At 41.3% G+C, this 13,652-nt stretch overlaps 1 protein-coding gene across 1 annotated transcript in view; it reads left to right on the top strand.

The window, feature by feature from the left end:
• Nucleotides 1-13,652, top strand: part of DCBLD1 (discoidin, CUB and LCCL domain containing 1) — a 55,301-nt gene that overhangs the window by 22,114 nt on the left and 19,535 nt on the right. Inside the window, 2 exon segments of the mRNA XM_054722467.1 lie at nucleotides 10,102-10,236; nucleotides 12,314-12,365. Of these exon segments, the coding sequence (XP_054578442.1) occupies nucleotides 10,102-10,236; nucleotides 12,314-12,365 (187 nt within the window).

Below are 13,652 nucleotides of genomic sequence, written 5' to 3'. Positions count from 1 at the left end.
TTATATAAGCATATTTTAAAAGAATAAAGTGGTTTAAGGAAACGTAGCAAGTACACACATGCATATATCATATATGTTGCATGTATATGTTTGCATCTTTTGTGGTTTTGAAGAGCATTCTGGAAGGAGTCATTTATTTATGTATGTGTAGTACTTATAATATTTAATCCAGTGGCTTGAATGTAGTAGATACTCAGAGAATAAATGATTTTAAAAGTAAATCAATAAGTTCAATGACAAGGAACCAGTTAAGTAAAACAAGTTACAGTTATTAGGAATATAAACAGCTATTTGTTTAAAAGACTGTTAATCTAGAAAGTTGTTTATGCTATACATAGTGTTAGATAAAATATGAATATACAATAATGTTATGATGATAAAAAAAAACCCTTTGAGTAAAATAAATCAGAACATAACTATAGCAAAATACAAGGACTTTAGAAGGTTTGACTATGGGTCTTATGTCCTCTCTTTACTTTCAGTTCTTTCTTTAATAAACATGTTTCTTAAAAAACAACAAATAGATTTCTCTGGACCAAAACCATAACTAGACATAAATTTGAACAGAGTTAAAATAGTTCCTGGTCGTGCCCTGGTGTGCTCAGTGGTTGAATGTTGACCCATGCACCAAGAGGACGCCGGTTTGATTCCCGATCAGAGCACATGCCTGAGTTGTGAGCTTGATCCCTAGTAGGGGGCGTGCAGGAGGCAGCTGATTGATGTTTCTCTGTCATCAATGTTTCTCTCCTTTCCCCTCTCTCTAAAAAAATCAATAAAAATCCATTAAAAAAAGTAGTTCCCTGGTCAGTTTGAACTTTCCTGAGGAGTGTAGGCATCCACCATGAAGGAGGAGGAGGAGGAGGCATAGTGCTTTGTGGTCCTGCATCCGAGCTCAGGGAGTGGGCATTCCTGGGGCTGTTGCCCAGCTCTATGGGAGGGTGGGAGGCCCCTCTGCAGTTATCGTGGCCACAGGCGCTGGCATGACTCCAGTGGGAGGTCCCTAGTGTTAGCTCAGTGTCCCAGGGACCCACAGTACTATTTCCTGGGTCTGGTAGAGGGGGTGCCCGCTGAGGTGCTGCAGGGGGGACCTTATGTTCTGAATACCTCCTGAAATTCTGGAATTTGATGGCTCTTATGATTACATGTGTGGCTAAAACAGCTGAATAATTTTAGTTTATCCCGTTCATTTTTCCCCCCACTAATTTATTGCTAAAACCCAGGGCCAAGAGATTTTAAGATTCAACACTCTCCAACTTTTGAATATGCAGATAATGTTTTGAAAAAGAGTAATGTTTTCTGGCATTAGTGTGTGTAAGCTCTGCCAAGAGTGGACCTCCTTGGAATGTGATTGCGTTAATCGTTGTGAACATGCTGAAGTTTTGCAGTTTTAATCATTATGCAGTTCTTTTTTAATGGCTCACCCCCAGGCCAATTGTCTGAAATGTTTGGTTCACATACTTTGCGTGCTTTTTATCATCCACACTCCTGTGGTAGCAAAATGCATTCTAAGCCGTGTGTCCACACCAGCTTTGACAGTGATCAAGCAAAAGATATGCTTGATCTCATTGATGTGAAAAGGCCTGACACATGCAAGAAGGGGTTATTTTTATTCTTTTTGTCGTGTATTATCATTATGGCTGATATTTCAGATTCGAGCATCAATTAGAAGAATGTACTTATCTATCGACGGCTAAGTTAAGACACTGACTCTCCCTTTCAAATACCCTGGAAACAGCAAGGCTGATAACATCAAGTGTATCGTCCTTCACTAGAAAAATGTTTTTTAAGAACAAAATATGTTTTTAAAGATACTTTTTCAAACAAAATTCACTTGTAAACTTATTTAAAATTTTGGATATAAAACATACACTATCTTTCAAGATCATGTGTGCTAATATTCTGGCCCAAAAAAATCATTAAGAAGTATCATACTTTGCTTAGTAGAGATTGTTTTCACTATAACTGAGGGATTTCTGGGGTTTTGTTTGAGACTGAAGTAATTGAAGCAATTGAGACTCCCTTCAAAAGAAGACTAATGTTGCTTTGCTTATGTGGGATCCAGTTCAGGATCACAAAGCGTTTACTTGTCAGGTCTCCTCAGCCTCCTTTAATCAGAGACAGTTCCTTAATCTTTCTTTGTCTCTTGTGCAGTTTTAAAGAGTTCTAGCCAGTTATTTCATAGAAATGTCCGTTGATTTGGGTTGGTTTGATGTGCCCTCGTGATTACATTCAGATTGTGCATTTTTGGCCAACGCAATGCTATTACTTTTTAAAGTGATCTTTAAAAGTCTTGTTTAAATTGATTTCCAACACTAGAAATTGTGAGGTCAGCTATTCCCACCAGGAATAAGAACTAAATCCGCAATATGTGTCTTTGTTTCCCTCTCCGCTGCCTTTGTCAGGTGGACTCTTTTGTACTCCTCAAGGTTATTTCCAGCATCTTTCCCAAACAGTTCTCTGTTGTTCAGAGAGGTCAGTGTACTAGGAGGCTTTGAAGGACTCAAATATAAGGCGACGCCTTGTTTTTAGAGGACAGTTTTGGAAAAGAAGTTCATCTTATATTTGGACACATAAGACCACAGACACTTGACTAAGGTAGCCAAAGCTATTCTAGGATTGGACAAATTCCCTTTTAAACCTGGAGTTTGAGGATTCAAACAAGGGGTCTATTTAAATAACATCTCTTTAAATGTAAAATTATTGTATAGTGCAGTTCAGGTTGCTGCTTTGGTACCGAGACTCGGGTTAGTTAAATAAAACATTAAAATATCTTTCACTTGGAGGGAACATAAGTCCTGACTCAGGCATTGTGTCATACCAATGTACCTACATTTAAAATATGAGAAAAAGTATTTAACATTGTTTTACTTACAACACTGAAGAGGAAAGGCTGTGAATTCATATTGAAGATCATTATTCTCAACTTTAAAAATCTTTACTGACTCTGCCACCCTTCCTAGCCCTCTGGTAAGGTTCCATTTCCAGTCTTGCTGACCACAATGGATGTAGAGCTTTGAATTCAGGGGTGTGTGGGTTGTTTTGTTTTGTTTTGTTTTTGTCATCACTGCTACCTGGGACCCCAGAGGAATGGTCATTTCTGTTTTCCTGATATTTCAAGAAAATTGACGGGGTCCCAGTTTTCCCCTGGTGGGTGGAGTTTAGTGTTGTTCCTGGATCCCTAAAAACCTACTGGAGGAGTCTTGGTGGGAACCAGGTGCTTGGCTCCTCAGGATCTTGAGAGACCTTGTTCTCACGGAATCTCCCCCACCCAGGTCCCTGTGGACCAATACAGCCAGTCTGGACTTCAAGATGCATTGAGATTAACAGTTTTGTTTCTGTCTAGATTTTTTTCCTTGTGCTGAAGAGTGTAGACTCTGGAATTAGACGGCCTGGCTTCAAATTACGGCCTTATCACTTCTTTTTTAATTGCTTGACTTTGAGCAAATCACTTACATCTTTATCTCCATTTCCTCATCTTTAGAATGGGGAGGAAGGGGAGAGGTGGAAGAGGGCACAGAGGGGATAAATAGTGATGGAAAGAATAAAGTAAAATAAAATAAATAAAAATAAAATGGGTGAAATCCTAGTATATACCACATATGGGTGATTGAGGCAGAGAGAAAGAGAGAGAGAGAGAGAGAGAGAGAGAGAGAGAGAGAGAGAGAGAAGAAAAAGAAGAAGGAGGAGGAGGAGGAGGAGGAGGAGGAGGAGAGGAAGGGGAAGGGGAAAGAAAAGAGAGAGCGAGAACGCGCTTAAAGGAATGATGCTTGAGAAGAGAGAGAGAGAGCGCGCGCTTAAAGGAATGATGCTTGCCAGGCACATAATAAGCATGAAGTATGTTAGCCATCATCATCATCACTCCTCTCCCTCCTCTGCTCCTTCTCCTCTTCCTCCCGCCTCCTCAGTTGTCTTGCACACAGTTTACCCTTTGTAAACTTGGATGTCTAAGACCAGAGAACACATTGGTCCCCTCTCAATACTCTGGGCAGGCTCCTTCTACCAAGCTGAGGCTGAGCTGCAGCAGCTTCCCTACCCTACCCCTCCTGGTGCATCCCAGATGGCCCACATTTGCCTAGATCCGTGGTCGGCAAACTGCGGCTCGCGAGCCACATGCGGTTCTTTGGCCCCTTGAGTGTGGCTCTTCCACAAAATACCACGGCCTGGGCGAGTCTATTTTGAAGAAGTGGCTCTAGAAGAAGTTTAAGTTTAAAAAATTTGGCTCTCAAAAGAAATTTCAATCGTTGTACTGTTGATATTTGGCTCTGTTGACTAATGAGTTTGCCGACCACTGGCCTAGATCATTCCAAGCATGTGGTAGGGGTTCCATAAGTTAGAACTAGCTCCAGGTACAGATTTTCTTCATTCAGCCTCAGGAGATGAGCAGAGAATGCATATCCTCTATTATGTTCAGCTTGGCTTTTTCTTTATTTTCGCTGCCATTGCCAGTCCATGTCTTTGCATCTGTTTCTGATTTCCCTCTCTCTTCTTTAGCCAGTGTCCATTCCCTCCAGGCCATCTGAGGTCATCTTGTTAAATATTGTAATACAGTAATTTCTTTCCTTAATTTAAAAATTATTAATTGTGCCCCATTGTCTGCAGGAACTTGGTAGCCTGCCCTTCAGGTTAGCTCATTCTCTTCCCCACACACATCTCCACCTCATCTCTGAGTCTCCTCATCTTGGTGCCTTTTCCTAACCACATCACACAGTTTCATGCCCTGGGACATTTGTGGATGTTATATCTCTATGTGTCCTTCTCTTTCTTCCTCCCCTGGTCTTCTACCCCTTCTAACACACACACACGGTAAAGGCAAACCAAATCCAGTTCTGTCCACGCTAGAACCTTCTTTGAGGTCCATCAACTCTAGTCATTGGCTCTGGGGCTCTTGTTGTTGTTGTTGTTGTTGTTCTGTGTGTGTGTTAATCCTCACCTGAGGATATTTTTTCATTGATTTTTAGAGAGAGTGGAAGAGAGAGGGAAAGACAGAGAGAAACATTGATGTGAGAGAGACACATCAATTGGTTGCCTCCTGCACGAACCCCAACCGGGGCCCTAGCCGGGGAGGAGCCTGCAACCAAGGTACCTGCCCTTGACTGGAATCAAACCCGTACCCTTCAGTCCGCAGGCCGAGGCTCTACCCACTGAGCCAAACCAGTTAGGGCTCGTGTTGTTTTTCTAAGCCTTCAGTAGAGCACCAATCTCAGGTTGCGATCATTATATTAGCTTCTCTACCAGATAAGGGGTTCCTTGAGCAAGGAATTGCATTTTATTTATCTTTGTAGTATCCCCTATTGTATAGAGTAGTCTTGTAATTAAAAATGCTCAGTCCACTTTTAATAATTCACATTGCATGTAGCTCAGTTTTGGCAGACATATTTAAAAATGTGGATTTGTTCACACTGCAAGAAGATTCACAGGAAGATTCCTCTATCTATAAACATCCTGACTGCATTGAAAGAAGGACTTGATTTACATAAAATTTTAGGACTCTATAATAGAGAAAAGACTATAAATAATGTAGAAGGTGCCTGCGACTAAGCATTCAACTATATACTATATGCTGGGTTTAGTCCTTAGAGTTACTAACTAATTTAACCTTCGCAATAGCCCTCTGGGAGAGAGGACCTGTTTGTAACATCCACACATAAGGAAATTGCAGCTTCAAAAGGTCAAGTGACATGCTTATGACCCCTTAACTAGAGCTGGGATTCAAGTTTGGGCATCTGACTTCAGAGACCCTTCTCTTAAACCTTCCCAATTTGATGTGGCAATAGCCAACAATCTGATCAGGGGCTTGTGCATAAGATCTGAGCTGTAGTTCTTGGTTATCATTTGCTGGAAGAAGTAGACACTGCTGAGGGCCTTCTCCATGGGGATATACTGGAAGTAAAATGGATTTCTGAAAAATCACTCCCATACAGAGTATCAGTATAAATTTATGGTTTCAAAATACTTAGTCAAAATGCTTAAGGAGGCACCATGGCCGGTGAACCTAATTATAGTCAGTTAAATTAGTTGTGTTCTGATAAATGACTTGCACTATAGGAAAATCAGGAAATTCCAGAATTGTTCTTTTACATTTCCTGTACTTCCACCTCCACCCCCAATATTCTTTTAACCATTGTCAGAGACTCAAGAAGTAAAACCATGTGAAGTCAACTGTTCATGTTCGTATTACACTAGGAACAAGAGATATGGGAAAGTGGGAAATAATACTTGGTGTTTTGCCTCACAATTGCAACAAGATTTCTGTGATAGTATTTTAGAATAATACATAGCTGGCATACCATAATAAGATCCAAACATTATGTGTTCTCTGTTGATTTTTTGAAAATTCCAAATAAAGAAAAACACAAGATTGGCAGCTTCTATTTAACAAATGGGTTATGTCTCTACCGGTCATATCATGGAGAACAGAAAATTCTTATGACTTTTATTTAAATATATTTTATTGATTTTTTACAGAGAGAAAGAGAGAGGGATAGAGAGCTAGAAACATCGATGAGAGAGAAACATCGACCAGCTGCCTCCTGCACACCCCCCACTGGGGATGTGCCCGCAACCAAGGTACATGACCCTGACCGGAATCGAACCTGGGACCCTTGAGTCTACAGGCCGACGCTCTATCCACTGAGCCAAACCGGTTTTGGCTCTTATGACTTTTAAAGAGACAACAAAAGCCCTTGAAGAAATTTCCAGCTTGTATGGAAAGTTGTTTTGAGCCTCAAACACCCTGGAATCGCATTCCCCTCTAGGATTGGGGCTCCTTTGGTGGATATTCTTGAGAAGGACTGTTTTGTTTGTTTGATTTGGTTTTGCCTTTTGTGCCAAGATAGAATTCAGAAGAATTTTTAAACTTATAGAAAACTTGATATCAGCCAGAATGTTCCACACTAGACATCTTATTAACATAATCATAAGCCTCAAGGAGAAAAGGCTTGGACTTCCTCCTCCTCCTTTTCCCCAAACACTTCCCTGGAGACCGCACTGTGATTTCGTTTCAGTAATTACCCTCTTTTGTTGGGAGAGAAGTAATGGCCTAGGTGGGTTGTGAGCGCCAGTGTTAGGGCACTTCTTGACATGCCTTGGCCCCAAGGAAAGCCACACCTTTGTCTAGGAATCCGCCTGGTTCATTTATCATCTGTCACTGATTTTTGTCTGGGAACCGGAGGCCAACGCTCTCCAGGGACACCACTCACATTCTTACGTGACTATGGTGTTAATGGCACAGTCCAGGAATATCCCTTTTTCATGTTAATTTCCTTCCTTTTCAAAGAAAATGGCCCTGAAAATTCAGTAATTTTGTACAATGACACTATTGCAATTAGCCAGCAAGGACAAACCTTGCCATTTGACTGCACTGAAAAAAACAAATGGGAAAGGGACGGGAGTCAGTGGCGTGTGGCCTTTGCAGCTTCAGCATTTCTGGAGGTGGTTTCGGCAGCGCGCCCCTGAGAACAGATCTGGCCCGTGCTGGGTGCCACTTTCCTGGCCGCTGAAGGCGTGCCCGTGGCTGGCTCTGCCAGGGCACTCCCGGGGAATGCCCTTTGTGCCCACTGGCATAAGAAATTAAATGTGTGCTTCAGAAGGTGCTTATAAAGTTGAAGGTTTTCAGGAGGATTTTTTGTTGTCTGATTTAGGACAGATCTCTCAGGAGTTGGGTTTTCATTTGGTCTCTGTGTTTTTCACCACTGAGAGTAGTTATGCAGGGGGAGGGGTCTCTCTCTCTCTTTTTTTTTTTTTAACAGTATGCATCCATTTTTTTAAACACGTCCCTTTCACAGATGAAACAATAATTTAGCTCCATCGGTTTCAAGCTCGAAAGCATAGACCCTCCTGAAGTGACTTGGAAGAGTTATTAACCCAACTGTGGCTGCCTGGGAATGTCCAGAGACTTCGGCAGGCGACCCATGGAGAATGGAGCACTACTAGAAACGGTCGCACGGATTGTCCGATTGCCAGAGAACGGAGGGCTCTGGGCTTGGCCCTGAGCAGATGGTTCATTCTTCCTTGTTGGACAGTTTTCTTTTATTCACACATGGAAAGATAAAGGGTTTCCCCTCTCAGCTGCTCATGGAACAGTGGCCCCAAACAAGGGATGTGTTGAGAGGAACTGGCCTACTGTGCTCAAAGAAGTCAGCCCCTGTGGTTCCGGGCCCTTTATTCCTTTTGTCCAAGGGATTAGCCCATTGTCTGGGCCTCACGTCAGGTGCCAAATGCCACAGGGCTACTCCATTCGGAATCATCGATAGCTCTTCCCACAAGCCAGGCCTACAGTTACATTCCACAAAAGGGAGAAGTATTCGTTTTTCCCTCATTTTTCAGCCTACCTGATGAAGTACCTTTCTGCTATGCCCCAGAGTGAGGGAATTTGGGACTGTAAAGTAGGATGGAACCTGCCTTGCAGGCAAGGATAGAGGTGAGGGGAGTTAGATGGCAAGTCCGGGTCTATGGAACACACAGCACCTGCAGATGGGAATCGGAACTGTGAGTCCTACGCTTAGGTCTGCTAAAGGTTTTAGGACCCAGTCGAGAAGGGGTGAGCTTCAGTCTGACTGTGAGCCGAGGCGGGTTCTCCAATCCAGGAACACAGCCCACGATGGAGAATAGAACCGTGGTCAAAGTTAGAAGTTATCAAGCTCACATTTGAATTTCCAATGATATTGTCTTTGGGAATGTTTAAGTACAGTTGTAGACCCTTTTTACAAGTCAGGATGGAGAACACTAACAGTAACCATATCATTTGGGCATAGAAAGGTATTCGTAAGAAAAGCTCATCCTCAAGGTTGTATGTTTGAGCCCCTGTCAGGGCACATACAAGAATCAGTCTCCCTCTCCCTCCCTCTCCCTCTCTCCCTCTTTCTCATTAATAAATAATTTTTTTAGATCTGCTTGTTAATTCCTATTTTTTGGGGAAATTATTGTGTCTTGCATACATGACTTTTAAGATGACAACTAAACTTTAACTTGGGTAGTCTTGGGAAGGTATTTTATTTCCTTTTTAGCTCCAAATCTAATTTTGTCCTTTGAAAGTTCATTGAGCTTCCTATTGCTTTTCAAGCAACTTATTCTAGAAACAATGTGTAATTCTCTTAATTGTATAATTTATATTATGGAATTTCAAAAGGCTTTAAAAACTATTCTGCTTTTTATGAACTTTATTTTATAAATCAAAATAAATTATACAGGTTAACCAGAAGCTATGGTGAGAGAGAGATCAATGCGTATGGGAAAAACTGCATGGGAATATGATGTTTACCATGCATTGGACTGACTCTTAATTCTGGAATCTCCTTAAAATAAGGAATTTGTTAGTTTCTTGGAGCAAATTTAAGAGGTTCCTAGAATATCATTTTTGTGATAACATTTTTTTTTTTCATTTACTACCTGTCTTAGTTGGTTAACAAGATACCTCAGACTGAATCGCTTAAAAACAGCAGACATTTATTTCATACAGTCTGGAGGCTGGGAGTCATGGTGCAGGCAGATTCACTATAGTGGCTAGTAAGGCCCCACTTCCAAGTTCATAGCCTTCTCTCTCTGTCTGCACATGGTAGAGGGGCAAGCAAGCTCTCTGAGGCCTCCTTTATGAAGGCACTAATCCCATTCTTGGGGGCTTCACCCTCATGACCTAAGCACCTCCCAGAGTCCCTGCCTCCTAATACCATCACATTGGGGTATTAGGATTTCAATATATGAATTTTGAGGGGACACAAACATTTAAATAGTACTTTAAGCAAGTTTAGGAGAGTATCACTAGAATATCACTTTTGTGATAAAATTTTTTTTGTACTACTACATGTATTTGACTTTTATTTGTTAGTCTTATTTTTTACAAAAACCCTATCTCTTGGTTTGTTCACAGCTAACTAGCTCTATCCTATTACTTATCCAGAGTTAGCCATTTCCCCCCTTGGCTTGTCAGTAAAATCAGGTTCACTATCAGTCTCAGTATTAAACAAAATTCCAGTTGAGTGATTACTACAATCTTACATTTGTGTTGTCTGGTAAATTTGACCACTAACGGAGAAAAATGCCATATACCAATTCTTTGTGCTGGTCTAAATTTTGAAATGTGCCAAAAATGTGCTTTATTTTTAGGACCATATTGTGGAAGTATGAATGCTCCCAAAGAACTCTTGCTGAACACAAATGAAATAACTGTTCGCTTTGCGAGTGGATCCCACACTTCTGGGCGGGGCTTTTTGCTGACCTATGCCAGCAGCGACCATCCAGGTATAGCTGAAGCATCAACACCAATCTGTATACTTTATCTGTCTAAGAATGCCTCTTGCTACTTTTTATTTATTTTTTTTCTTTTTCTTTTTTTTTATTGTTTAAAGTATTACAAATAGTAGTACATATATCTCCTTTTTTTCCCCTCTGACCTTCCCCAGGCACCCCTACCCCCTATCACATGCCCTCATCCCACCCCCCAACCCCCCAGTGTCTTGTGTCCATTGGTTGTGCTTATATGCATGCATACAAGTCCTTCGGTTGATCTCTTCCCCCCACTCCCTAACACTCCCCAGCCTTCCCGCTGTAATTTTTATTTTTTTATTTCTTTATTGATTAAGATATCACATATTTGTCCTCATCCCCCCCGCCTCTTGCTACTTATCACTATCTCTGGACAGAATTGTGACCTCAGATACAGAATTAAGATGTGAGGCAAGAGAGGAATGCAATGTCATTAAGATGTGAGGCAAGCCCTAACCGGTTTGGCTCAGTGGATAGAGCATTGGCCTTCGGACTGAAGGGTCCTAAGTTCGATTCCAGTCAAGGGCACGTGCCTTGGTTGAGGGCGCATTCCCAGTTGGGGGTGTGCAGGAGGCAGCTGATCGATGTTTCTCTCTCATCTTTGTTTCTAATTCTCTATCCCTCTCCCTTCTTCTCTGTAAAAAAATCAATAAAATAAGATTTTTTTAAAAAAGATGTGAGGCAAAAGAGGAATGCATTGTCTATAGTTGGGTCTGAATTGAATACTTGTATAGAACATGTTAAGTTGATCAACTGACATAAGAGAGTTGATCTCATTTTCCTAGTAGCCTTGGGTGGAGCATCTTTGGGGCCACTGTCACCCTTCTGAGGTCTGGCTATTCTCTGGAGTCCTCCACCGACCTGTTTCTTAGCTCAGGACAAGCATTTTATCAAGTACCCACACCCCTTTACACACATACACACACACACACACACACACACACACACACACACACACCAGCGCACCAGCACAGCCGGAGGAGTGTGAGTATGAGCAGGGTGTAGTCACTATCACCGAGTCCCCTAACCATGCAGCTGACACTTGCGCAGGAGAGAAGGGAGGCATGGGCTCTGGCCAGGCCTCTGGTACTCCAGAGTAATGACCATGCAGCCCACCCCATGTCTGCCCAGGGCACAGAGGTGCCCAGAAGTTGTGCTTTCAGTCCCCTCTGGCAGAAGTACTCTGGGAAGGGGGTGCACCATTCATTGCCCTCCCAGCCAATCAGATCTGAGCAATCCAGGCAGCCCTGAGTATGGCCAGTGTTCACCATATGTTACCCCCTGAGAACTATTGAAAAGATGAAGGAAAGAAAGAACTATTGCAAGTGTGGAATATTTTGGAAACTATAGTAGGTTGATAAAAATGGATCAAAATCCACAGTATCTTAGCATCTCTGTTGTTGAGTAGTGGTTTAGTTCCATATGCAAAGAGCACCCTCTTGTTAAGTCCTTGGTCCTGATTGATCAAAGTTGAGAGGCTATTTGTGTTTTCATTAAACACCTGGTTCTTGGGTCACTCAGGTGCCTCCAGCTAAATTGTTAAATTACAATGTTCCTGAACCTTCTCTATGAACCACACGGGGCTTTAAAATTGTTTTCCTTCTGCCAAAGGAATGAATACACATGATCTTTGTAGGCACGTAGTGGATAGTAACTAACCAGTGTTGGTTTTTGTGTTGGAAATAGATTGTGTTGTCACTCACTGGACAACCACTGACAAACCATCATTGGTGGTAGGAAAGAGAAATGAAGGAACTGCTAAATCCTGAGGACACTGTGTTCAGTTTTTGTTTGTGTTTTTCCCCCGATTATAGACCTTTCCCCATATAAAAAGTGAAGGGATTGCAATTTAGATTTTTTTTACTTTATTTTTATTGTAGACTATTACAGATGTGCTCAGTTTTTATTTATTTTTTAAACATAAAAATATAAATAAATTAGATAAAGAATAAATGCTTTTTAAAAATTATCTTTTTTATTTTAAAAGAAATCTTTCAAGCATGGGTATCTTAAGTTCCATTCAGTCTTCTAATTACAATTATCTTTATGACAGATTTGATAACGTGTTTGGACCGAGCTAACCATTTTTTGGAGACAGAATACAGGTAAGTATGGGTGTGCTGGCTGGGCTGCAGGCATATGTTGCTGAACATTTTGTTTACCCTGGCATTAAACCAGATATTATTTGTATTTATTTTTTTTTAAGTCATCTATGTAGTAACTCATGAGGAATATTTGAAATGGTTTCTTATACAGCAGAGGTCAGCAAACTTTTTTGTCAAGGGCCAGGTGGTAAATATTTTAGGTTTTGCAGTCACGCAGTCTCTTTTGCATGTAGTCATACAGTTTTGTTGCTATTGTAATGCAAAAGCAGCCATAGACTAGATGTAAACAAATGAGCAGGGCTGTGTTCCGATAAAACTTTATTTACAAAAACAAGCAGCAGGCTGGATTTATGCCACAGTTTGCTAACCCCTGAGTTCTACTATAGGACCAGTGAGCCAACGTTTTTTACCTGGCCTGTATTTGGGAGTGACTTTTGATAATTATTTTGCTTTTGGAGGGTTTATTTTGTCTTTCCCACAAAAGAGAAACCTACTGAGAGTAGGAGATGAACATTCCATCCCAGCTTTAACTGGGAAAATGGCTTAATCTTTTTGATGTGCATGCCCTCATCTATAAAGTAAAAGAGCCTAGAGCAGGATTTCTCAACCTTGGCACCGTTGATATTTCGGGTTGGATGGTTCTTTGTTGTGAAGAGTTATTCTGTGCGTTGTTGGATGTTCATCAGCAACCCTGGCCTCTACCCTCTACATGCCAGTGTGATAACCAGAAATGTCTCTAGACATTGCCAGATGTCTCTCAGTGGGCAAAATTCACACCCAGTTGTGAATCACTGGCCTAGAGATCATTGCCAACAACAGCTATAACTCCTTAGAGTGCTTTCTTTGTGGCCAGGTACTTAGTGCCTGGACTTAGCATAAAAGTAACTCATGTGAATGTCCCAACATGCCTACAAAGTAGGTTCTGTTATACACAAAAGACAGAGGCACAAAGCAGTTCAGTAACTTGGCCAGGATTACACACTTAAGTCTACCCAGAGTCAGGCTCAAGAGTGCATGGTCCTAATCATCTCAAACATTCTAGTAAATGAGATTATTTTATATGCAGAATCAACTCTAGTGTTAATCAATACTGAGTCTAGTAGAGAAAAAATGAAAATAAAAGTGACCAATAATTAAATATTGCCCTGTAAAGTTGCCTTTCATCCAATGTAAATATTCATCAACATTCCCTGAGATCTTTTCAGTGATCCTGTACAGCGCCAGCGGTGATAGGGCCTCTGGGCATCAGTGATCATTTTTAGTCCTAAAGAGGGGAATATACTGAGT

This window comes from Eptesicus fuscus, chromosome 10, assembly GCF_027574615.1.
Source record: "Eptesicus fuscus isolate TK198812 chromosome 10, DD_ASM_mEF_20220401, whole genome shotgun sequence".
NCBI classification, from domain to species: Eukaryota; Metazoa; Chordata; class Mammalia; order Chiroptera; family Vespertilionidae; genus Eptesicus; species Eptesicus fuscus.
This window is presented reverse-complemented; position numbering and strand designations above follow the sequence as displayed.